This window comes from Labrus mixtus, chromosome 18 (assembly GCF_963584025.1).
Source record: "Labrus mixtus chromosome 18, fLabMix1.1, whole genome shotgun sequence".
Taxonomy (NCBI): Eukaryota; Metazoa; Chordata; class Actinopteri; order Labriformes; family Labridae; genus Labrus; species Labrus mixtus.
In genome coordinates this window covers 2,816,081-2,843,552 of record NC_083629.1, presented here as the reverse complement: position 1 = coordinate 2,843,552, position 27,472 = coordinate 2,816,081, and the positions used below count along the sequence as shown (strand labels likewise).

General features: G+C 38.5%; 1 protein-coding gene across 2 annotated transcripts in view; it reads left to right on the top strand.

The window, feature by feature from the left end:
- The window catches only part of alk (ALK receptor tyrosine kinase), a 385,940-nt gene that overhangs the window by 269,232 nt on the left and 89,236 nt on the right, over positions 1 to 27,472 (top strand). For both annotated transcript variants that reach the window (XM_061062375.1, XM_061062374.1), the window contains exon 5: positions 24,315 to 24,448. In XM_061062375.1, coding sequence (XP_060918358.1) covers positions 24,315 to 24,448 — 134 coding nt within the window. The remainder of the gene's footprint in view (positions 1 to 24,314; positions 24,449 to 27,472) is intronic.

Here is a 27,472-nt window from a genome sequence, read left to right as displayed (position 1 = left end):
TCTGGCATAAGTTGTATAACACAGGTAGTGTGACCTAACCTGGTACATATTTTTTTGGTTGAGCCGCCCTGGTTTATAGCTGTCCAAATATATTTGCTGTCCATTTTTGCATTTTTCCATAAAATAACCATCGAAGTTCAATAAACTATTGACAATATACACTGGCTCTGAATTAATTTTGAGGTATTTACTTTTTCTTTAAATCCTGGCCACATATTCAGCCCAGTGTTGCCAGGTCTGTTTGTTATAAGCGACGTTGGGCTTGTTTTTCTCTAAAGTCGCTTGAAAAAATCATCAGTCGCGGGTTGCAGTTTTTTGGGCTTGTTTTCTAAAGTGTAGTTGCTTATTTGGGCTTGCTTTGCTCCCTGTATGAACCCCTACTGATTCTCTCCCAGCTCGCCACAATAAAACAAAACACGAACGGAATAGTTAGTTTGTCCTTTTCCAGGATCTGTCCACAACCCCGTTTCCTCGGTTACCACTCCCGCCCGATCCAGCACCCCCACACACACATGCACAACTACACAAAATATGGAAAAAAATATAATATAGAGTGGGAGAAAGAGACAAACTAGATTGGGTCAGTTTTGAACCAGAAAGCTAACGTTTGCTAGCACGATTTAAAGTCAATAACTTTGTGTATTATTAACAAACAGTAAATATAATTTGATTGTGTGTTTAACAACAATATAGCTAGCTATCCAGCCATGCCAATCTCCCCAAATCAAAATCAAGATTTTCACGATCATGTGCAGGCTGTCAGCCGCAGCCAGGGCAAATAATTCCTGTGAGAATTTAGCAAGTTGGTGGGTAACAATGCCTGAAAACAGAGGGGAAGAAACTTTTTTACTGCAGCGTGTGAGCAGAGATGACTAGGAGTGAAAATGTAGCCTACATTTCAACTTAATTTATGCTTCTATGCATAACGGCAAAAAACAAAAAAAATGACACAAAATGATTGTTAAGTAGCCGACACAGGCTCGTGAAAATCTTGATTTTGATTTGGGCATGGCTGGGTAGAAATGATCTATTGGAAGAGCCAAGTCGCTTGTTTTGGGCTTATTTCCATAGACCTGGTTGCTCGTTTCTCTCACGAGATCTGGCAACACTGATTCAGCCCTGGACCAAATCTGAATACTAATAGCAAGCACAAGGAGGTTTTCCATTAAATCACTGTCTGCAATGATTTGTATGACATTCAGATTCCTTGCCATTGGTTCATTACCTATGTGCAACTATACAACAAGATGGAAACCACCTCCACAAGTTATGAGCTAGGTCTGTGAGAAGAATTCATCCCCCAGGCCTGTAATCTGTTTTGCCTCCCCTATTGCTACATTTCACCTCGATGATGTCAGGCAGGTTTATGGTCAGCCATCACTCTTAAGAACAATAGGATCAGGGGTCAGGCCTAGCCCTTCACTCAGTGAGACCGTGCAATGTCACTCTCGAGATGAGCCCCGCTCTCTCTGCACTGTGCTTATTGGCTGAAATATCTGCTCGCTCTGCCACTTTTGACATGTAATCTACTGCAGGCAGCGGCAGAGAGGGCGCCTGATGATAAATCTTCTCTGAGCGTACTGAGCATGTTTTATGGGTATCACGTCCTTACTGCTACACTGTGCTTGAGTGTTCCCCCAGCAATGGGATGAATGTAAAATAGCTCTCTATGGAGGGCGGTCTCTGAGGACAGCTATGTGTTTTCTGGTTCCCACCAAGTTATTTAACCATGAAGTGATTTGAGCCCAGCTGGGAGAGGCACTTCTGTAGCTTGTGCCAATGTGACAGCTAAACATAGTTCAAAACATTATAGTTTATAATTGCACACTTCCAACATGACATTTGATTACATGCACCATCTGTTCCTTCAAAGTGGTTCAAACTTTGAAAGAAATGTCTGCCATTCATGGGACTCTCCAAACACTTTGTTCACCATTTTCATAAGGCTCTGTCGTGACTGATTTTCATTTTCTAAACAGCGTTTTAAAATGAAAACTATGTCCCGACCCGTGTTTTAAGCACCAGCTCAGAATTTGCCTCCATTCATGCCAAATCTCCTGAAACCCTGGAAACAGCCGTCAAACAAATGGGATTGGTTCCAACACTTGAATTGTTGGACCACCTGCACGTCATCAGTATTAGCGTTGTACGATTCAGACTGATGGACAACAGCAGCAAGCATCCTCTGGAAATGATCAATGTGATATGGGTGTCATGTTTGTCTAGGGTGATCAGACCCATCAGCAATCAAATGTGGGTGCCTGTGAATGACTGTAATGAAAAAGTTTAGCTTATCACAGTGACGTCACCCATTGGATATTACTTCTCCAGTTTAAAAGCCTCTGTTTCAGTACTTTGGCCGTCTCCTTCTTAGATATTTTTTTTTAACCAAAAAAAATGGACACGGAAAGCAGAAAAATACTGTAAAGTTAAAACTAGTTATTCAGAACATAAACTTCTTAGAAAAACATTTCTGTGTAAATCAACCCCACAAGAACTAGGTTTATTTTCTGTTCTGCTTCTATCAATGACATTTTTTGTAAAAGCTCAAGTCAAGGCCATTAGAACAGATGCAGGTTTAAGACTAAGCCGCATTAACTTCATTTTTGTTGCCAAAAGACTATATCTCGTCTTCTTTGTACAGTTAATGGTACCAATATCATTGTTGCCTCCTACATTACTAATCAACTTAGGAGTGTTTAAACCTGAACAACACAAACCTAAAGCCAGCAGCATTTCAGAAGTCTTTGTTTAAATGGCTCGAGAATTGCAAGCTGATATGGATACTATTTGTTCATAGAATGTTTTAGTCTGTTTAGACTTTCATGGTATCGTGTTGGTGAGCTAGATATCTAAGAAATGCTGACTAGTTGTTGCAGGAAAAACCAAGATATGCCCTTACTTTAAGGTCAAGCTCAAACAACACTGGGGTCTCCACTACTTTGTTGCAGTCTCCCTTTCTGGTGAATGGTCATGTCTTTCAAACAGAGGTTTCATTGCTGTGCATCATCCGGGTTATTGCCTTAGACTTATCAAAAATCCTCTAGAGCCGCTGAAGACATTATGTGACTGAGTGGTAACAGTTTCACCTCTCTGATCTGCAGAGCTGTAAGAAAGTATTAAAAAAGGTTTCTACTGATTTAAAAAAATAAATACATTTTTAATACTCTTTATTGAAAATTTCAATACAACACACAATACCCCCCCACCCCAAGTGACCAGACAGTATATTCGACTAAACAAAAATAATTACAGAATAATATAGAAAACAAATGAACAATAAATTAAAAAAAAAAAATAACAATGTAAAAAAGAAACTAAAAAAACCTATATATATGTAGATTTACATGCTCTTACACTCTTGCACATATACATGTATATACACGAAAGGAAATAATAATAATGATAATAAAAGAGATATCAGACTTAAATTAAAAAACAACTACAATAACATAAATGTATCATATGAATTCAGAAAAAAAAAGAAAAGAAAAGAAAATGGCTTCCAGCCCACCGTATGTAGACAAAAGTGTAGGATAACCAGTCCTCAGCAGCCTCACCATGTTATGCATCCCACATGAAGAGTTATGAGAAGGGTCTTTTCCACTCTGAAAAATGCTTACCCATTAAGAGCACTTTTTTAAGGTCTGCAGGTAAATAATCTAGAAAAGGTGACCAAGACTTTACAAACAGCTCATCTTTTCCTTTCAGAACATCTTGTAATCGTTTGTGATGGAGGGTGTTGAAAATCTCTCTGTAAACTGATTTTTAACCAGCACAGATAGTTACACAACTTAATAATGAGAATTGCATCTTTTTTTTGCTACAAAGACAGTTAGAAGAATCTGATGGAATGAAAAACTTTAAAGAAGTGCACAACAAACACACTCTCAGCACCTGAAAAAAGATAATTAAAACTCTGCTGGATTAGTTTTGCACTCAGGTCAGTTACAATCTCTCCTGCTTGTTTGATAATGGGAACATTCAGCAACCCCTGCTGAAATCTTCCTTTCTTGATGGACAATTATTTTACCAGACTTCTTCCTGAAACTAAGTGGGTGTTTTCAAAAAGAAGAATGGTCTGTTTCTGTTGTTGAGAGAAAACATTTTTGAACTTTGAAATGCCCCGAAAAGGTTTCAGATTTCTCATCATTAACTTCCAGGAAAACATTACGGCTCACGTGTGTGCATGTACTCAGACACACAAACGTGCACACACTTTAATGATGAAGGAAGGCAAACTGGTCCACATTATTGCATATCTTGTGTTCTGGGTTTAAACTCAGATTCTCTCTGGTCTTGCATGCGCATGAGACGAATTAGTATTGGAAAACCATCTCGCCTTTATTTGTTATGAGAAAGGCTAGGACAAAATAGAACTGTTTGAGGACTGGTTCATCTTCTCCCTAGTTACATAAAGTTTCCATCGTTTTTCACTCCCTATTCACAGCAAGGTTTTCATTTTCACTGTGCTTCACGTCAGTCACCCTGGCCCAGTTTCTTTGCATTTGAAAGACGGAGGTTTCATTCTGTAGAATGAGAACGAGCCCAGAGACACACAGGGTGATTTGATGGAACACAGCAGAGGTGTTATTCAAGATCGCTATTTACAGGACTGTACAGGCATAAAAAGCATGCTCTCTGCTCTTTCTCTCCAGAACAATCTGACTGTTGTCTTACTCATCCTCTGAACTGTCATTTTTAATATTAATTAACTTTAGTATTTAATACCCATAACTTTTTTAGGAATTAGCCAACCTTAAATTTACAAAAAAAAACCTCTTTTAATAAAAAGATTTTTATTTTGTGCTGATTTTAGCATGCCTGTGGGCAAAAGCCGTACCTCATGATGCTTTTCAATGCTTATTTTAAATCTGCCACATTCTCTTTTCTTTTTCAAATAATGATCCAACAGCAAAAGAATAGCTCAGTAGGGCCAGCTCGCCTGTTACATACTGTAAAGCCAGTTGTTTAGTAAAGTCCCCTGCCCTTAATGGAGCGTACACAGCCACGGGTCACAATGTATCGAAATAAAACAGGAGAAGAGTGTAAATTCAGGATTTTCTTTCCCCCAAATTGCTTTTCAGTCAGTGATCGTGCCTCTTTGCTGAGGCATCTTTCATGCACACATTCATGCATTCATTCATGTACATTCATGCATAATTCTCTCACTAAAATGATCCTCATTTTTCCTTTTAATTGTTTATTATTCTACTCACTTTAAACTGTCTCAAGAGAAACGTTATCATAGGTTTGTGGGTTTGTTTGGTGTTGCAAATTGATCTGTCGGAATCCTGCCTGATGATGACATGACAGGGACTTAAAATATCACTATATTGAAAAAGTGTATCTTCTCACAGATAGTCTCATTTGTTCCTGTATTTTACAAAGAGGCATCAGTATTAAGTGACACTGTTTTCACATCTGTTATTGCTCGCAGTACGTTAAAATGCTGGTAGAATCTGAACTACTTCACCCATCACTGTTCAAAACTTTTTCCACCCCTGACCTTTCTGACAGAAATGAGGCTTAAAAATAATGTTGTGGAACTCCCCTTATTACATGAAAATCTCACTCAGGCCAGTAATTAAATTAGTTTTACCACACAGACCCTTCTACAGGAAGATAATGAAATAAAAACCAATCCCGGTCTGTTTATAACATACTTTTCATTTCACTCTGTCATTACCGTCTGCATGTTTGCAGTTCTGCCCAGAATTGCAGAAATTATTAAAAAGAATAAGAACTATACATACAATCCATACAGTCCATTGAGAAAATCTATAATATAAACCATTTCATTATCATCTTCCGTGCATTTATTTATTTTTATTCTGCACAGTCAAAACATGATTTCCCAAAGTGTCCATAACTGGAAAGTATAAAAAAAAATTGCAGATTGAATGTAACAAAACTGCGTGCTGTATTGCAGCATACAGCCTCTCCCAATGAGACCAGCCTGCATGGAAACGCATTTGTCTACATATAAATATACAGCAAATCTGCCTCCAGCCCCCTTTTTATAGCAGCCCTGTCAACATATTTCATGTGCAGTGATGTGCACAAATTGTTTTAAATTGAAAGGAAAATATGCAGAGTGATCATTTTTGTAGTTACAAGTGACTTAAAAAAATTGATAACAGATAACTAAGCAGTTTTGCCAGAGAAGGAGTGAAGTGCTCTACATCAGCACTGCTGTGATTAAGTCTTAAGCACGAGGTCACAGGCAACAGGTTAAGATGTGGAAGTAGTTGATTTGGTGGAGCAAAAAATTAGAATTTATTATGTTTTTTTTTCTCAACTTTTAAAAAATATATAATTTGGTCATTGAACAGATGTTTAGAATCAATATAAGACTCGAGCTTTGGGTGTACCATATGTCATCGACTGCAGATAATCACAGATCAACATCATTCCCTCTCGTGTGATATGCACTTATATTTCTGTGATTATTAAAAAACATTGTTATTATTATATTCTTCATATGTGTTCCAGACCTTAGCCAGATCCTTACTTACGCTGCAGGACAACAAAAATCCTCTCATGCAGACTTCTCCTTTATGAAATGAACACTAGGGTACACTGGGCCACTGTTTTATCTGTTATGCTCTCACTTCCTCTGTGCTGCTGCTGTCTTAAAGCTTAGTGTCTTTCAGGTAATGTGATTTAAAAGTAAAGTACTTTTAAGACCTCATACCTAAAGTGGCACTAGAGGAAAATGTCAGGAAGTCATCAAAATGAAGAACCTTTGGTTTCTGTAGATTTGCTGCAGATATTTATCATCCTTGACGATCCTTATCTATTTCCAGTCTTATAGAAACCAATGTGTTTCTTTTACAGTATCTTGAAAGTGGGGAACATTTATTATTGTGATGACACTAAAAGAAGGCTCAATGTATCTTCAGTTGTGTTAAATTAATCCACAGGGGACCAAAGTATGTGAGGGAGAGCGGATTGTTTGTCCAAGGACAGGGCCAATTAAAGTGATTATTCCTTCTCTATAGCCTTATTATCCGCAGCTGCTGCATTATGATTGTAGGATGTGTTTGTAGTACAAACATATTCTTTGTTTGTGTGTTTTAATATTCAGTTTTTGATGAGAAGAAACTTTTACATATGTCGTTAATAGAGCTTGAAAGTGTGCAGATTTCTGAATCTGTCAATTAATTTTCCAATATGGTTTGTTGTCAGTTTTATGGTAATCTTGTGTAGCATTGATTGCTCTTTGCTCGGTGTCATTCTGGAGGTTTCCAGACTTCACCCTCTGGCTCATAGTCTTAGTTTCCCCCGTGACAGAGTTGGTTAATGTCACTAAGAAGGAGTGACTCTGTGACCGCCGAGCTGAACTTTACTTTATGCTGCAGGGAGCAACAAGGTCAGCGCTTGCACACCAAATAAAAAGTCTATAAAGTCATAGAGTTTATTCATGTAGGTCGGCTGCTCTTCCACTTCATGTTCATCACTGCTGCACTACTTAAGACTCTGATGTTGGAAAAAAATGTTGGAAAGCGGGAGATGACTCGTGCAGTACTTGTATGCGTCATCAAGCAGCAGCCCCCTTGTTGCACAAAATTTAATCATGGTACCCACATGAGGTGAGTGTAATTGGGCGCTGTTTTCGTAATGTGCTGCACATCCCTCAAATTGGAGCCATAATTGGAACAAACATAATGGTCCCGCTGCCTTTAAATTGGCTGCAGAGATTTAATCAACCAAAAGATTGGGCCTTATTGGTGCAACAAAACAGCTGGATAGTAGAAGAATAACCCATGACAAAATCATTTTACCAAATCCATTACTTTGCTTTACTAGTTTTGGACAGGCCTAATAAAAGATGTGTTTTAATATGAATGTCAGAGCTAGAGAAACACAAAGAGCACAGATCAAGCATCCATGAAAAAACATTAGCTGTCTTGAGTTAATGACATGCTCATTGTCATTGTAAGCTTGAGTGGTCACAAACAAAGTGTGTCTGTTTACTGGCACACATTGGACATGTTCTAGTGATGCAGCATCGGATCAGTTAAAATAATATAGTGCTCAGGGAGTTACTCACTGTCATTAATTGTTTTTTTCATGAACTGCATAAAAGGATGTTTTGTGGAACAATTCAGTCATTACCCTATGAAATATGTAAGCATTAACAGGGACTTGTGCATAAACTATAAGATTGCACCCACAGGAGCAAGGAGGTATTTGATCAGGCATTAGCTCTACATGATTGTGCCTCGTGTGATTATTCATGAATAGAATCAACTTGACGCTGAATCAAGCAGCAGCCATTGTTCTAGCAGTACATGAATACTGCTAGAACAAAATATTGTGTTTTATTTATATGGTGCTTATTTGTTTGTTTTTGGTTCTTTAAAAGCTTTGTTTTGTCACATTATTAGTTAAGGCAATGTATTGTGAAAAATGTGTGATAGGCTATGATTCAAAATGAGATATATTGGTTTCCAATTCATTATACAGCTAAATAAAAGGATACAATACTGTGCCTTTTAAGACCTTAAAGGCTTTATATGGCATTTATTTGATCCAGCAGATGTCGCCCTTGAGCACCAGAATGAAACCAAAACAACTTGCGCTGCATTGTTGTGTTAGCATGCTAATGCTAGCGATCTAGAAACACAGTTAATCAGTGAGTACAGTATGTTATTCTTCTTTTCTCTAGTCCCTCAATTAAACAAGTTTTATACACAAGGGGAGGAGTCCCTGTCCCGGCGATGTAAACAAACTGAAGATAGGACTCTGAAAACTCTGAAAACATCACAGACAGTGGGACTCGGGTGTTACACCCATTGTAGACAGTCATGACTCACAGAGTTATTTTCAGAGCATATACTTGATTTATATTACATTTAAGTGTGAAAAGTTGCATATAAAGCCTTGAAATGGGCTATTTAGATTGGTTCCCAAAGTTTTTCCTTGTAGCCCCCTTACCTGTACAGTGGAAAAGCTGAAATCATACACACTTTCTAAACCCTAGAAACATATGTACTTGAAAAGGAAAATGTTCACATATTTGAAAGACCTTTAACAAGCCTTTGGTTTAAACTAAGGTCACAGCCTCCCTGAAGCACACAGGGCTTAATGCTTTATAAAGTATTTATCTTTCAGCTCAAGCATGAATCTTTGTACTTGTAGTTGATACCAAATGTACACTCAGGCTGAATGTCAAAGAAAAGGAACACTCTTTTTTTAACCCCAGGAGATGCACTCCTTCTTCAAGTCCCTACTAATGTTGAGTTAGCTCGCATTCCACGCTAAAAGCAAATCATATCGTATTCACATTGATTTCTGCATTCCAAGCCAAACATCCATTCCCTCGTGCTTCCTATTCAAACATGGAAAACATTCCTTTAACTCAACTCCAGGCCTTAGGTCTTCCAGTAAATACCACTTACATATTCCTTTTTTAATACACAGTTAGCATTTGAGGTTAAATAAAAGGAGCTGAATAATTTTAGCCTGGGAGTGGAAAAAAAATGCACATATATGGAAAATTATACAGCCGACTTCAAATAACTGTTCTTTGCTCTTCCTTTTAATGAAATACCCATGCTTAAAGACACAGTAGTGATTAACTAAAACCTAGAAAACATATTTACTCTCCCATTTGATAAAACAATTTATTCTTGCAACTTTAACCTACATAAGCATCTATTATTAGCAATACTGCATAATTATACATTCTGTTATTTAAATACCCCAAACAACAAGGTGAAATCTGCTTCATATCCTCTATTTGAACCAGTGTCTGTGCATGTACTTTAATATGAGCTATAACAGTCGTTTCAAACACAACATCGAGTGCTTCACAGTCTGATTAACAGAAGGGAAAATATGTCTCATTAAGACTTTATTATATGATTATCAAACAATGATCTTCAAGTGGTTTCTAGGGGCAACCCACAAAGAGAGTTCAACATACTCAGACTTTCTTTGAGTAAGCCGGCTCGACAAAGCCTGAAGCTGTAGGTCATGAACTTTTCTCTGTTAACTCAGGCTCTCCGCTTCAGGCTTTGAGTGTGCTCACATGAAAGGGGGTTTACTGATGCTTCTTCCACACACAAAAAGAAACCATCACTGGCTGTCTGCTTCTTAAATAATGACAAGAAAGATGTATTTTTTAAAAGATGGGGATATAAAAAAACAACTCTGCTGCTGCTGCACAGAAGGAGAGGGACGCTGGAGAAAATAACTTTGCATTTATTTTTCTTTACAACTCAGCATTACAAACATGACACAAACATTAGCATTCACATCGTTTTCATGAACATATTGCATCAGCTGAGGACATATAAGGCCTAAAATTCCTTGGGTAATAATTAGAGATGATCAATAAAACACATGAACATGCTCAATGAACTCACACGTATCAAAAATATTACTTTGAAAATCAGAGGCCTGTCTACCCAAAACCTCTCACAGCTCAACCACAGAGCACTCACCCACAGCCCAGGACCCCCGTCACCCACTCATTCCACTCTTTTCTTTTCTTCCATCTGACCTGGAAGAGGGCACGCTTCCAACAGAGCTCTGTCTCCTCAGCGATTGAAGTCCTAAACATGCTTCCACGCTGACCAGCCCCTTCTTTCTCATGTGTTTCTACATGCTGTTATATGTTTCTCTTCATGTGGACCAACTGTGCAAAGCTGTGAGAACAAATTTCCCTCCAGGGACAATAAAGTATTGAATTGTATTGAAACTCTGAATATAACCTGGGCCTGACCAGGTCATTAGTAAGTTACCATGGTGATCTAGCCAGATTAAAAGACAGCGAGTTTTCTGATTTAGGCTCAAAAGGCCCGGCCTTCACTCTTATCTTGTACCTCCTGGTTAAATCAGGGCTCTGTAGTTGGCTACTGCTCAAAACTTTTTATTAAATCCTTGTCCAATTGTTAGTTCTAAGGGGATCTTGATCTTTATCGTGAATGTTATAGGCTCAGAGTTCCCTTGGCCTTGTCCCATATGTGTGTTTGTTTTCCTCAGTGTCAGCTGCGACAGTGTCGATTACAACATTAATATCTCAGCAGTGCAGCCCCCCTTAGGGCTGCAGGCATCTTAGCATTCATCTTCCTGCAGGCTGATTAGTGGACTGTTGGTGCTCCAAGGCTGTCTACATCAAGACGAGGAGACAGATCCAAGAAGTGACGACTTTTCTTGCTTCCTTCCCTGGAAAAAGACAGATTGTTTGTCACCCATTACTCCATAGGATGTCAAGGATTTTGCTGAGTAATCTTATATGTGGATTTTCTTTACAATTTAGATTGTGTGCAGTTTGTTGCCCAGCACTAGATCTGTCTCATGTGCTGGTGCAGACTGAGCTTTGTGTCACACATGATATTCATACATGTGACGCAGTCTGGTGACGCACATGATCCATTAGTCAGTTAGGAGAGAGTAGAGGTTTCCTGTTATCTTGAGCCATCAAGCGTTTCCTTCTAGGCTCTAAAAGCAGCATTTTTTATGTTCCAAAGTGAACATTTTTTAATCACAAGTGCTGTCACTTAATTGGAGTGATTTCCTGTGGCTCTGTAAAGTATGAGGTTGCAAAGTAATTGAATTTGGGTCATAATTAAAAAGTGCAAGGAGCCATGTGATCTCTCCCCCCATGCCTTTCATCTTTGTAATAGTGTAGCAGTTTACGTCAAAGAGGCTACCCTTTCATCACTGAAATAAGTAATTTATAGGAGACCGCCATGCTTTATGTGCCATGTAAGGTACAGAAGGAACCCCATTAAATTGGACAGTTTAATCTGATATTGACTGGAAGAAAACACAAATGAGCTGACGGTCAGATGTCACAGATGTGCAGCTTAAAGCACATTATTGACAGGGTTAATAAATGGTACATCAGCTTTAAGTCCAGACTCACTATAGTATCTCAGACATACATTCCAGATTTGAACAAAATGGTACTTTGTATTTGTTTGTGTGAAGATGACTTAGGGGTGAGCCTGTGTTCCAATTCCTCTTTACATTCCCCGGTTGGGTTATTTCCCACCTCACAACTGCAGTGATGTTTCAATCAGAGCAATTCCATTAGACGGCACGGCAACTGTGGAGTCGTAACCTCTGAATTATTCAGACAGTAGTGGTGTAGGGGGATAACACAAGACCCAAAGAGTCAACAGGAGAGACTAAGCATGATCGAGGGAATGAAACAGTATAACAGACTACAGCAGAGATAATGGAGGAAACTAAGGAGATGAAATTAGATGACGGAGCTGAAAAAGACAGAGAATGAGCAGCTAGAGTGATGAATTACAGGTTGGGATAGCTGTCACTGTCTTCTACCGTAAATTACATGATGTTCCTAGAGAATACAGTAGTATTTCGCACATAAGCAATAGGGTTTTGTTTTGATTCTTTCACTGTCGGTTGTTTGTGAGATTCTGTTATGTGAATATGTGACTGCTGCATTCAGTGTGAGTAACAACAAATAACATTTTTCAGTAAATGTTGAGAATGATGTGTCAAATGGGTTGCTGCTTTTAAATCGGTGGTAATTTTTTTGCAATATTTTTGTCACCACTTACTATTCAACTACTACTACTTGTTTGTGACTTAATATTATGTTCTCCATGATTTAGAAAACATATATTTTAGCCACAGAAAGTTAAACTTTCTATCGTGAATCCTCAGATTGGGCTCAATTTTGAAGCCATAATTCCATAATTGACTTCAGTTTATTGAAGTTTATGAACTTTTAGGCAGTTAATAACAAGCTCAACTCAAGAAACAGAAACCATTGACCATAATGTGCTCCAAAAGATTATAAAATTGTCAAGCCAGCATCCCCCATATGACTTTATTTTGTCTTGAATGTTGGCTTGATATTTTTTAATAGAACAGCCGCAAGCACCAGAATCCAACTTTTATTTCCTGTTGCTTCATGAAACTTCCGGTCAAAATTAATGCTTCTGTGGCTATTCATGCAACAGTTTTACATAATTATCAAATACACCTCAGTTATTTCTTACATTTTTCCATAAATATCTCTGATAAATTGACTTTTTTTATGCCCATGAGTTGGGGATTATCATAAGCAAAGTAACATGGTCCAAGGGAAAATGCTAACAGGGCGGAATAGCCTTAAAACATCCTCAGGTCTACACCTGGCTCAAGGCAAGAAATTCTGTTTCTAATATTTAATAACTGTGAGAGCTCAAGCAAATTACCATAAATCTTGTAATTTGTCCAACATGATGATCAGTGTCTCTAGATGATCACAGCATTTTCAAAATAAAATCATTGAAGGCCAGCAGGACCATGTTCATGTCCCCTTTAAGATAATAAAATGTAGTTCCCATGTTTTCCAGAGGGACAAAGCATCACTCATCATTTCTCTTTGCTGTCTCGTCTCATATTCTGGATCCAATCTAGTGTAACACCAATGATGCAAAAATAATTGGACATAATATGCTAGCAGTTTGATTTGTCATTTGTAATTCCACAATTAGTTTGGAGTTGTTAGTGGGGACTTTAATGCCAATCAGTGAAATGTGCCAAACTATTTTTCAAATTACAAATTTAGAGCCATCACCTTGTGCATGCTGATTGTAAAATACTGTCTACTACTTATAAAGATATGCCTTTATATAGGTTGATCTTTTTTCCCAGTACATTTCCTTCCTGATGCCAATACTTGAATCAGTAAGTGCACTAAAACACAAAGCGAGAGTTGTTTTCCTTCGTATTATGCATCAGGGGTTGGGAGATGTAATCTGTTCTTGGACTGACTTTATCTATGATTAAAGAAGCTACTTTCATTGGTCACCGACTAAAAAGCAGAAGTGCTGACACCTCTGACTTTACATCAGTTGTTTGTGTCATGGGCTAAGCTAAATAATGGTGAGCCCATCAGTTCCATTTCAGCTGAGTTGTGTCATGATTAATGTGGCCTTTACTGAACCACGTAGGATGGTATGTCCATTCACCAAAGGAAAGGACACAATCTGCGGCCATTTTTAGGGATCTAAAGACAGAATAAACCCTGCTGACTTCTTTAAATTCTATGTCTGTGAGGCCTCCCTGGTGTACTGTCCTGAGTGTGGACACCTCCTGTGTAGACAGCCGGTCTCTCTGATAGCTTATCTGGCAGTATATAGAAGTCTGTACAGCCCCACTGTGAGACACTAAAGGACTTTTTAAGAACTCAAGGTTAGTTATCCTCTAACCCCTGTTCACTGATAACATGTGAGGTTGGTGTCACTTCTGAAGTTCCCACCTTGCATAAAGTGAGTAAGAGGCTTATCTTGAATGTCAAGTGACACAGAGTCAATCCCCTTTTTTATGGGAGGCCAAGGGGGGCTCTCCCTCGATGGCTGGCTGGGTAGTGATACACAGGCTTCTGAGGATAACTGAGAGGGTTACCCACTGTGAGACATTTGTGTTATCAGATCGCAGAGGTTAGATTACAGATGACCTCATGTAGACTCTTTTAGAGACACAGATACAGAAAAAGTGATTCAGAAAAGTATTAAACTATCTGAATCAACTCTATGTATATCCCCGAATATTAAAGTTGGTTTAAAAAAAGATATATCTGATACATTTATGGCGGCTCATTTAAAAAAAAAAAAAAAAACATCATACACACTTGTATGCAGCCAGCTGGCCAGGCTAATACAGAATCAAACAGAATGCGACATTTGTTTATTTTGTGTGTGTGTGTTGCCGGCCCACACATTGATGGGCCAACGTTAAAACTCCAGATCCTCCAGATGGCCAGCCTGCCCCTTGTTTTCTGAGTTTCTTTTTTTCTTTCTTTCTTTCTCTATTTAATGCAGTTTTTTTCAGATATCGGATACTTTTAAGTTGTTACTAAAGAATGCAAATGTTAGTGAATGATATCAAGATATAGAAGGGCAATCCACTGAAGCAACCTGCCAATCAGTAGTTATGCCCAGTCCTGCTCATACATAGATTTCTCGGACAGTCCTTATCCATACCCGCTCTTCTTCTTCAAACATTGAAATCGTTATGTGTTGAGTTTGATTGGTTGCCCTGGGGACTAGGGCTGTGCAATTAAATGCAATTCCATCATTATTGTGATATGACCGATGACAATAAAAACATTACAATGGTTCCAATTTATCAAGTAAACAGGAACATCATTTTATACAAACACACTATGGTTTGCTTCTCACCATGCATGGAGTTTACCCATTGGATGGAGATCAGGCAGCCATGTTTTCACACTTACATTTTGATGTCGTCAAATGAAACTCAAGCTAGCTATGAGCTACTCTCAGATGATGAATTGGTGCTTATTTATTGGTAAAAATGCTTTTGGGTTTATTTGGATTCAGGAGGGACGTGTTGCACACACAGGCATTATGTACACATGGAGAACAGGAAATAGACATTTTGAGTTATAGCTAATGTTTTACAAGTTTTTTTGTTTGTCAGACTTCATATAGTGTGTTGTATGTTATCCCATATTCAGTTTTTTTTCCCTCATATCACACAGGCCTAATAGGACCCTTGAACATGATCATATCTGGTATATGTTCCCTGATACCCAACTTTTTTTGATCATTATTTAAACTGTAAGCAAAAAACATCCCGCATGGAATTGTGTAAAGTTATTTTGCTTCTCTTATATCACCCGTGCCTGTAGATGGTTTTGGCTCATTGCATTTGGATCCATTTTTAATTTCCAAAGTTGTGTCAGTGCTTCTTCTTAGCCCCTACCCATTGTCACATTCTCCCTCTTACAAAGTTTATTCTATATGTAATGTTCAGCGGTAGAAACCCAAGACCTCATTTCATTATAGGACTTTCTCAAGCAATGAACATCAGATCCGATATAACACTTACTGAGATCACATTAGCAAAATCTATTAGCAAAACTTACAGCACTGTGGAAAGAAAGCTCACAAAATGGATATGGGGAGTTTTATTTTAACACTCCTTTGATGCATTGCCTTCATTTACAGCTCTCAGACGTCTCCGCCATATCTTTCCATCACTCTAAGCATAGCCTTCACGACCACTTTCTTAATTCCTCTTACAAAGTCTTCATAGCTTTGGATCATAGCCTTTTTATTTCATGTCAGTTTGACCTCCTTATAACTTGAAGAAGAATTTTATTACATTTTTATTTCATATTCAGGTTAATGTTTAGCATTTCAATTTAAATCAATTAAAAAGCTGTCTCACACAATTGCAGTGTACAAGTGCATAAAAGGTGAAAAAGGAAAAAGAGAAAAGTATTCAGTTTAGTTTTGTTTGGGGAGAGGGGCATCGGACTGGGTTGAAAGGTTACTTAATATTCATGGTGTTTATATCTGGAAGACCCACAGATAAACTAAAATGAATACTATGATGTGAGAAGGAGCCCTTAGAGTTTGGTTGTGGAAAGCGGCCGGGAATTTGAGGATGTGGGGTAACAGAGTGGGAAAGTGGTCAGCATCCAAATTTCCATTTTCTGAAACAGCTTTGGATTAAGCAGCTGAAAAGAAGGGAGTTGTATTAGCTTACAACTCTTTCTTTGATCAATTGCGCTTGTGAACCACTGCTTCATTTTATAAATAATACTTGTATTAGATAAAACAGACATTATGTTTTCATATTTAATGTCTATGGTTTACAAGTTTCGCAGCAGGTCAGTCAGTTGCTTTATTTTATGAAGGAAAAATCACCAGCTTTGGTAGATTTGGTTGATCAAAGATACTAACTAGATTCAATTCAATTTAATTCAAAAAAACTTTATTTGTCCCCGGGGGGCAATTCATTTGGAGACATGTTACATGAACTGGTCCAAGTATAAAAGACATTACTATGTATAATCATGAGTGTTAGAACAATGGCTGCTGCTTGATTCAGCATCGGTCGTGAGGAATTTGATTCTATTCATGAATAATCACGAGGCGCAATCATGTAGAGCTAATGCCTGATCAACATTCTTTCCTGTAGTTACAGCTAAAAATTAAAAAAGGATATAAACCAATATGTTGACTTAACATATAATCTCCTTGGTGCCTCTATTTTAATATTTTAATCGTTGTTATGTCACTGACACAGAAGTTGTTGTAAGTGCAACATTGAAATAATTCTGTTTGGGATGTCTCAGAACTGTCGATAAAATATATAATCATTAATGTTTTATTATTCTTGTATAACATAGGAATTATCTCAGTTAATGGACATGAAAACAATTCCAATTCATTTATTTTATGTTTTGTTTTCTCACATTTATAATGTATTGTGGCTGATTAACCGGATCTGGACCACATACTGTACGGCTAAAGTTAAAACAGATCTCTTCAAAGTGATCAAAATGAGTTTGAAATATAGACGCCTAAGGCCTTGTTTTATTAAATTTAGTCATTTGTTGTACTGAAACCCAAGCCAGTATTTTTAGATTGTTTTCGGCAGCACTTATTTATTGAATTCTAGTTGAGCAGTGGAAACATTAGGCCTGATATTACATTCATAATTTACATTTTATTTGCCTCTGTAATGAAATGTGCAAACAGCTTTATATAGGACTTGTTCTTGCATGTCTAGATGTCTAGATAAGAGTCACATCCTGAGTGTTTATAATTTGGTAGATTTGTCTCCCAATAGGCACTAGTGATTTACTACTTGGTGTAGGTTCACACCCGGCTTTGCTTCACAGACTTAAGGCCATGTACAACTACCACATAGACATGAGTCCCTGGTGGCCTCACTTGTATCGTGTCTTTCATCTGGGTTTGTTTATTCAGCTGGCGTTGCTTTCATCCTCTGTATTTGCTCTTGGCAGATTGTTCATTTTTCGGTCACAGAATATTTAGCACAGAAATGCAAGATAGCTGTATTCAGGTGTGACTCATGGGGATGAACAACGGCTAATGCTCGCCTTGAGTGCCGTCCCAAGTTTAAGTCAGCAGAATATTGTAAAAAGCTTCATGATAACTGTGGGCTAAACTGCTTTTCACCACTTTATTGTGTTCACAAATTGTCATAATGAAAATGTAGTTGTTCGGTGTCTGTGAGGCATGTGTGTGATGAGATCAAACCATGTTGATATGTCAGAATGTTTTGTAAAGGGATTTCTCCTTGCGACAAAAACTTGTTGGAAAATGATCTGCTAATCTTATTTAATCCACATTTACCAGACAAACACTAATTCTGGCCAAAAAACATGTCCCTACTACAAGCCCACCTTCCCCCCCCCCCCCCCCCCCACCCCCCTCATTCACTCCAGATGCATGGTGCAAAAGATTTAGCTCTCAGCAGATAGCATTCAAATGTGTCCTGTTTAGTTTGGGGGAAGTGGCATTCATTCAGCCGGGCCATGTCAGGCCGTTCAATCTAATCAGCACTTCCCTTGACATATTGGCTTACGCCTGTTGTGCATTGCGCCATTTGACAGTCAAAATCAATGTGACTTAAGAAGAGCTCCGGATCCAGCAGCAATGACAGCATCCCCCCCTCCTCCGCCCCTGAGTGCATACACACACATTCCTAACTTTTTAACCCCTGTGGCCTCTATGAAGATGTATCGTTTGCAGCATTCCAACATCATTTTTGATCAATTTCACCTACTCGCTATGATAAAACCCTGTTCGATCTCAAACAGCCAGCATGATCGAAACCTGTAGCGATTTTCTCTTTGGGGTAAAAAATTCCATTACCATGTAAAGCAGTTTCTATTTCAATGCTCCCCTCCTTTAGTTTTATTGCTGTTTGATGCATTCAACAGGTAACTTGGACTTTGGGCGTGATTGAAAACCTTTTCCATTACATGCACCAAGGCGAGATGGTGTCACTCAAATGGCTTTTTCACTACCAAAAAACTATTTTTGTTGAGACCAGGCCCATTATAGGTCAAGTGGTTTTGACACAGCACCACCAGGGTGTGTTTTACAGAGCCCCATTTCTTTGACACAAGGAAGATATTGTAGGCCTTAAAATTCATAAACTTTGTTGTGTGTCTTTCAGATATTGGACTCAAAACAGATTCATTTAACAACATGTCTATTTGCAATTATTTTTTGGCACATTCAGCCACATCTCAAATCCATTTTGACTGATTTAATTTGGAAAAACACAATTTCAGCCTTATTTATACAAACAGAAATAAAAAACAGCATAAGCACAACCACAGTCTCTGTAACCCTGAGCCTTTAGCGAGCCTCACTTAAACTGAAACCCTCCTTTAATATGAATTTTTAACAATAATTAAAGGCCCACTTCCTGAAGCACTTCCATTTATTTTGACTGATTACTGCCCTTCTTCCATAGACAGTGGGTTGAGCTTTGCTGACAGATAGTGTGCAACACTGAATTCATTATAAAAAACGAGATCTACTTTCTGACATCCCAATAGTGGCTAATGAAGCTCACAGAAAAATCTGGAAGATACTAATCAAACTAGTCTGTAGCTACTCACACAGTGCAGATAAAAGGTCCTTTTCAAATGATCAAATGTAGGTGATGTGTTCAAAACATACCCCAAACCCTGCAATGCTTCTTCTACTATTTTCTATATAATAGAAAAAAAAACATAGTTGCTGTCCATTCGAAGCTTAATCCATCTTCTCACTTCTCACCTCTCCTCTGAAAAGCTTCTTCAGAACTGAATTGAAAGAAGGAGAGGTGAAATGTCTTCAAGATCTTCAACCAAGTCCAGTTTCCTTTGGATCAAGCCCTGAAATTACCTTGACCTGGATGATTGAGAACCTACACAGACATCTTGTTTTTTGTTTTCTTAACGTGCAGAGCCTTGTTTTTTGGAAACTGGCAACGCTACTATCACTGAACTACTGCTTTACATTTACCTTGCAGGTTAGGTTTTTTTATCACATTTATAAAACAAAATTATAGTATTCATGCAATTTAAGTTCTTTCATAAACAGAAAAATTGAAGAAAAATGGATGTTCATTCTTTCTGAATGACTGCAATTTGTGCTCAGCAGCTAAAATCTGTCATAGAAAAATCTAGTGTTGAAAGTTTGACATAAAGACCCAGACAATAAAGGCAATAGAATTGTTTGAAAGACATTGACTTTGAGGTTTTCAGGTGATTTTTGACTTGTTGATGTAAGAAAAAGAAAACTTGCAGGATATTTATTTGAAGACCGGAGAAGCAGTATATTTATATATAATACAATCATTACATTTTTATTTGTATAGTGCAAATTGATACATGTTTTGTCAATACACTTTGCAAATAGAGCAGCTGTAGACCGTACTTGTTGTTACATTGTTTATAGAGACCTAACATTATTCCACCACGAGCACAGGAGTACACAACATTTAACGAAGTATCAGTGGCAAGAAGTAGAACCCTGGAGCAGAACCAGACTCACCTTAAACAGCCATCTGCTGCGACTGTGATAGTATTGGAGAGGGGAGAGGGAGAGACAGAAATAAAGACAATGATAGAGATGAACAGAGCAGCAACAACAACAACAACATAAAAGTAGTCTTTCTTTCTGCACTACCCTGACTACTGCAATGTTTCCAACCAGGCCTCACAAATACTCTGAAGAACATGTAACACACTCCTTCATGTGTTGTTTGTTTTGATGGATGAGACTCACTACTAATGCAAACCAGAGCCCAGAAAAAATAAGCTCTAATGTGGTTAGGACATTAGCAGCCTCCATCCTCACTAACAAACACTCGCACTGAATGAAAATTAAAAGAGTTACATTAGCCAGAGCAGAGCACTGAGGGAGCATAAATGAAAAGCATTATGAAACGAGAATTGTCAAATGGCAGCAAAGATTAGTCGGCCTGAGCTTGTTTTGTTTTCCTATGCTGAGAGAGGGGGGAAAAAACATCCCCATCATGGGAAAGGCTTCCACAAAACAGCAGCCTGAACAAAGGTTAGATGATTTTTAAATAACCAACAGGCTGTTAGCAAACAAAGGACCATAATGAGAATTGTTAGCATCCACATTCGGATTAGTCATGTATATCTAATTCCCGCACATGGAGTCTGTATCATTCATTTGACTTATTTTATTTTTTATTCAGGACTGCTGTGGCTTGCATGGTATACTGCTAATCAGGTTTAAGTATTTGAGTGATGCGCCCTGGCAGCTGTGCTCTGATCTGCTGCTCCGTTAATCAGTCCTGGGAGCGCCGGTGCACACATAGCTTGATAAGACATGAAAATAAGTCAGTAGTCCAGGAGAGCAGGTTTACATTGATCCATTTAGATCTGATGTCACACAGTATAGTGAGCATATTTCAAGCACAACTTCCTTTGTTTACATTTTTTTTGCAGTTCAAATGATAGATTATTATGATTCCCTTTGTTTACTATGAAGATGTAGAGCCCCTTCAGCCCCTTTTATTTAGAGAACAGAGTGTTGCTGTTCACATGCTTGTGCTTCTCGTGCATAAAGAGACAAACATTCCTCTACAATTACAATTCCATCATCATCACCATCATCATGCTGAGTGCTCTTTTAGAGAGAGGCCATCTTTCAATTTGGCCCTCGTCCTACCGGGTGGTGAATTCAGCAGCACCATATGTATACAACTCAGTCGGCAAATCATTTCAAGGTTATCAAGGAGACAGTGGCAGCCCTTATCTAGGGCTTCATTTCAATTCTATTATGGGATATGGCAGGGAGCAGGCCCCACACCGCAAAGCTGTTCCCTAACAGCGTTCTGTGCTGCTATAACATCACTTCCCATCTGGTCAACACTTTCCCTCCACTCTGAGCAGCGTCTGGCTGGAGAGAGAGAGAGAGAGAGAGAGAGAGAGAGAGAGCGAGCGAGAGAGAGAGAGAGAGAGAGAGAGAGAGAGAGAGAGAGAGAGAGAGGGAGATGAAGCGAGGAGGGTTCAGTGAGTGGAAAAAGGTGGGAGCAGTGAGAGGATGAAGGAGAGGGGAAAGGCAACATAAAAAAGAGACATAAGAAGGGAAGCTTGCAGAGGTAGTAATGCAAAGCCTGTTGAGTCAGAGCAAAGACATTTGGGAAATCAGAAAAGCTCAGAGCCTGTTAGTGGAGCGAGGGCTTGTGTGTGCATGTGCCACTTTATGTTTGCTGTGTTCTGGCACTATTCTAACCTCAAAAAATACAAATAAACCTCAAAATACATTTGGTTGTAGACTGTTTTTTTTATTCCAAGCAGGGTTGTCATGATCAAAATGTAAAGACCTACTGCTGTCCCTGATAATAACATATTCACAAATGGCTGTTGGATGTAGACCATTGAAAATGTGTGAAAGTGGTTGGATAGCTTCTCATTTAGTTATTCATTCAAACTGTAAAGATGTGAAACATAAATAGAACAATACAGAGCTCAAACCATTCTATAACCTTGAGGCTCTCAGGAAATAGTGTATTTATTGAAAATGTCTCAAAACAATACATTTATAAATTTCCTACAGAAATATAAAGTAATCCAATTCAGCACATTTGGGGGCAGAAACAGAGAATCCCAGACACACAACTTTGACAAAAGATTGTAATGTGTTTGCAGCTACTTTGTAATATAAACAGTCCAGACTGGAGTCATGTATGCTACTACCAATTTGAAATCTTTAAATACATTTGATATACATTTTAACTCTAGTTGTCTTTACTAAATAAAGCTGATAGCTACTACATGTTAATTTTTCTACCAATGTCAGGGTGTTAGTTATTTTTATGTTTTTTATGCTGCATTTGGTGCCCCGACAGTCCAGTAGCTTTGTCTGAGCTTTTTTTTTGCAGCTGAAGTGAGCAACAATACCATGCACTATCTGTACATTAAAAATAGGCTGAAAGTGGCTAAAAAGATGCATACAAGTGCAGTAGTAAGAAAAGTTAAATTATGAATTTGCCACTGTGAGCACGTCTTTTTAAATATCAGGTTGATTCAATGCTGGCTCTTCTTTTGCACCTTTTCCAGATTTTATCTATCGACAGTATAAATTAAAATAAACAAACATCAAAAAGCTAAAGACAGCATTCTTAAACATTTCAATTAAACTCTTAAAATGTTCTTGCAGAGCAGCGATTTTAGCCCTCTTGTAAAATTCCGGTGTGAAGTTGGGGTGAGCTGATGTGTGAATGCAGCAGGTTATATTCTGGAGAATTATTGATATTTGAATAGCCCACATTCAACCAAAAATAGCATTGATACAAAAGGAAAAACTGTTCATTGTAACATGGGACACTGTTGCTTCAGCCGCCATGTTAGCGCCATCCCTTCTCCCTCATGTCCTGCCTCCTGTGACTCCCCTAACCCCTCCTGCCCCGCCTGCTGTAAGGTGTATCTGTGGACACACAACTCAGGAAGATTTCAGGATGCAGCCTTGTCATGAAATTGTCAGAAGCGCATATATGAAAAAGGCTTTGGACATATCCTAACTCAACCTGGTCCTAAGCTAATTCATAGCTAAAGTATGAAGACCCTGTCTGTGTGAAAATTATGTTTTATGTTGATCATATTGTGCAAAATACCATAGAGTCTATTGTTATTAGGAATTGAAAACAGTTTCCACCATAAGTAAATAAGGTGTGTTTTGGAATACAGCAGCTGTTTAACTATGATGTACTGTCTGCAGATGTGCAGACTGCATGATGGAGTGGATTGAAGCAAATAGTTACATTTTTAAAACAGCAAAGCAAAGTTGTTCTGCAGTGTTCAATGATGCCTGTGTTACCGTGATTAGCCTTTGGATCACTCACTGTGTTTACTGTAATCACTATATGTGTTGTCGTGGCTCATAGGTTAAAAGAAAGGGATGGGCAAGAGACAGGGAGGAGGGGAAAGAGAGAGAGAGGGAGAGAGAGAGAGAGGAAGAGAGATTGTTGATGAGCTCTGAGCCAAACAGAAATCAGCACAATTTGCTTAATAAAATTAGGGCCAGTTGAACTATACAAAGCCAGCCGCTGGTTGAGAGAGCACAGCATTCAGAGCAGGACTGCAGCTCACTGACAAACAACAACTTGACCTGTGTCTGTTGTTGTCCCTGACCGCACACCTGCTGTTGTGGCTTTTAATCTTACCTGACTTCACACCTGTCTTAAGCTCTCAAGTGAGGCACCAGCTGGCATCTGGCCACCTTTAAATCTTTGCTTGACCCAGAGAGTCTGAGGTGGGCTCAACGGTGGGGGGGCGGGGGGGCTATGCATCAACAAACAAAGGAAGAAAGGGACCCTTCCACAGTGGAAGGGGATGAGGAAACCCCAATGTCAGCCTCAGCTGAAGCCCTGGACAGTCCCTCCTCAGAGACCTCTGGAGCCAGGACAGAGCAGGCCCGTGTAACTCTTACCCCCCACCCCCACAGAGGATGTGGGTTTTTATGTCAGCCATGGTGTCTGCTCTTTGCACTCACCCTACTCCTGCTTTCTCTCCTTGGCAGCTGGGCAGTGGTCCACCTCACCCTCGGGACCCACGGAGGATCAGCTTTTCGGGTTTCAGCCAGCTACGATCAACGGATTCCACAGGATGATGCAGCAACCATCGAACCCCACTTCACCACAAACTGCACCATGAGTAAGTGGACAAGTCCATGTTATTTTATACTGAAATATTAACGCTTGAACAGGGATGCTCGATAGCTTTTTTGTGTTTCAATGTATATGAGAGTAGAATTGTTTATTTTTTAAACGTAGTCTTTTGTAGGAAGACCTCCTTGTAGGTCTTTAAAAAATTAACATTTGAAAATAGTCTAAATTAAATATCACAAAAAAGTCGACTAACAAACAAAACATGTGGTTTAAACTTCCTTAATACATTTTTTGTTATTTTGTGTGTCTACTTTTTGTTTCAAATTGAATGTTGCACTAGTATTTGGTATCGTCAGACAAAGTAAAAAATTATTGGATATTTATTTTTTTATACTATTTAAGTCAAACAAAACAAACAGAATTAGTCTGTTTTATTAGTTCCATTAAAAAAGAACACGTGAATAAAATGGAAATGTTGTGTGTTTGGGTGTAGGATTGTACTGTTATTAACTGGTATAAAAAAACTCATCTATTAGAAATTTTAAAAAATGACAAACCTCAATGTTCACAGCCTAAATGAGTATTCAGAACTTTCCCATTAAAGAATTTCTTAAAGGTTTTACATGATATCTTTTGGATCCTTCATGGGCTTTCAGTTGTTTTCTTTGTTTTTCCAGTCACATGTCCTGTGTTATGTGTGTGGACTAAATGTGTCTGCAAAGTGACCGAGTTCCCTAAGCAGCTCAAACATGCCAAACAGGAAAACTGCACGGCAGCATTTTGTGATGATTTAACTTCATTACACCATGTTGTGCAATGAAATACATAGACTGCATGGGACTGAAATAATATCCTTCTCTGTCAGCCTCCTGAAATTGGATTAATAAAACTGATCCAATTTCCTCTGAGTTAGATACTGAGGCACAGCAATCCTTTACATCAATGTTTGGTAAACAGAGAGAAGCAAAATGTCGAACAAAACAGGCGATGTATGAATGTAACATAGTGTTTGACCCTCAATGTAAAAAAGAAAGAACATGTATGTACAACATATTTGTATTAATTGTGCTGCTACAAGAGTGAGTGAAGTTATCTGTTATTTAATTCCAGGCTTCTGTAGAAAAGTTATCCAACTTGTTTATCAGACCAGAACTCTTATAAAAAGGATCAACGGGTGAAGAATGATCAAGAAAACGTACAGTAGCTGCCATTGTCCCTGCAAACCTCGAAGTTTCTAAGACTAGATTTGCAATAATGTCTTCATAATCTCATTTGAACGTAGTACTTCCCCGTTTCCCCACATTAGCTATTTTCATACACATTCACATCTACCAGTTTGAAAGGGCAACTTAGGAAAAGTGTTTATTAGATAAAGACGTTTCTGAATGTGCAGATGATTTAGATTTTAAGTTATATATGGAACTGAAGTTACGTTTAGGCATGGCAAGTTTATTCATAGAACGCCATTCATACAGTGAGCAACTCAAAGTGACTTACAGTTCAATTTAAGATAAACTTCATAATAAATGAATAAAAAGTAATTAAATATCAATTATATAAAACTAACTGAGTTAAAGGAGAATCAGCGGAAGCGCAAGAAAATCAAATCTCTTCAGTTTTGTAGATTCTTCTGTCATAGGCTGCAGATTGTACATTTTCTAACCTCTTCGGTCAGTTATTATCCTCTCCTTTCTCTTCTCTCCCGAGTAAACAACGTCAAATAACCGTACTTCTCTCAGCAGACTGATATGATTGCAGTGAGTCCTCCAGAGTATGTGATAAGAGCTGTGTCCGTAGCAACCATCTGCTTTAAGACAGATAATTATTCTTAACAACTGAGATCTCTTGAGGAATATCAGACAGTTGCTTTTTCCGTAATTGGCCAATCAGAAACAAGTATTTGACAAAGGGGGTAATAATAGGGAGTGATGTAGGCAGTGTGGAAAAGAATGTTTTTTCTAAGGTGGTCAGAATCTAGTCTAGTCTCACATTATCTGGAGGAGATTACTCCTGTCAGTCTGTGCTGCATGATAACAAAATGCTGCATCACTGTGTTTTCTTCTTACCTTCGGGATGGCCAGTAGAACAACCCATGATTCCTCTGAAACTAGTCGTCTTTTTAAATGGTAAAAAGCAGAAGAAGTGCTTCATTTGATGTGACTGTGGAAATGTAATCCGAGTCCAGGATAACATCAAGATGTCTTGCTTGACTCCTGGCTGTAAGAGAGAGGGTCTCTAGGCATAGGCTGACTCTGTCATTCTTTCAAGATAATTATGTCGATCTTAACTCTCTTTAGTAAGAGTCATGGATTTGCTTGAAACAGTGACACAGAGATGTACCAGGGCCATGATATCCTGGCTAAAGGGACATGTATATTTGTGCATCATCGGCATAATTATGTTAGGCTACTTTGTTAATTCGAGTGATCTGGAACATTGAAAGCAAATATAGATCGAACAGTAGGGGTTCAAAAACTGAGCCTTGAGGAACTACACATGTCACGGCCTTTTGCTCTGACACAAAGCAACTAGTCGAGACAAAGGACGTCGTCTCATGATGAAATTATTTGAACCATTCTAGGACATCCTAAGACACCCAGTTCTCTAATCTATGTAACAAAATGATGTGGTCCAGACGTGCTAACACAGAGACTTTACCCGCTACAGTCCTCAAAGCGGGCAGCCCGGGTTCAAATCCAACTTGTGGCTCCTTTCCCTGCATGTCATTTCACACTCTCTCTCCCCTATGATTCCTGACTCTAGGTGCCTCTTGATGCAATGGACACATAGGACTGTTTTTTCATATGTGAAAAGTATTTCACGCTAAATGGACAATATAATGACAGAGAGACCAGCATTGTGTGAAACATCCTTCAAAGTCCAGTCTATTCCAAGTCATAACACCAGAAGGCATTGGAATTTGCTTTACCTTGTATTTCTCTATAGCAGCATACAGAGGTGTCTTCAAAAAGGTGATCATTCTCCAGGGTCTCTTTTTGAATTCAGAGATTCACACAGTCCAGAGAATTTAATCTCCTCTGCTTTTAAAGAGACAGAGTCTCTTTGAGCT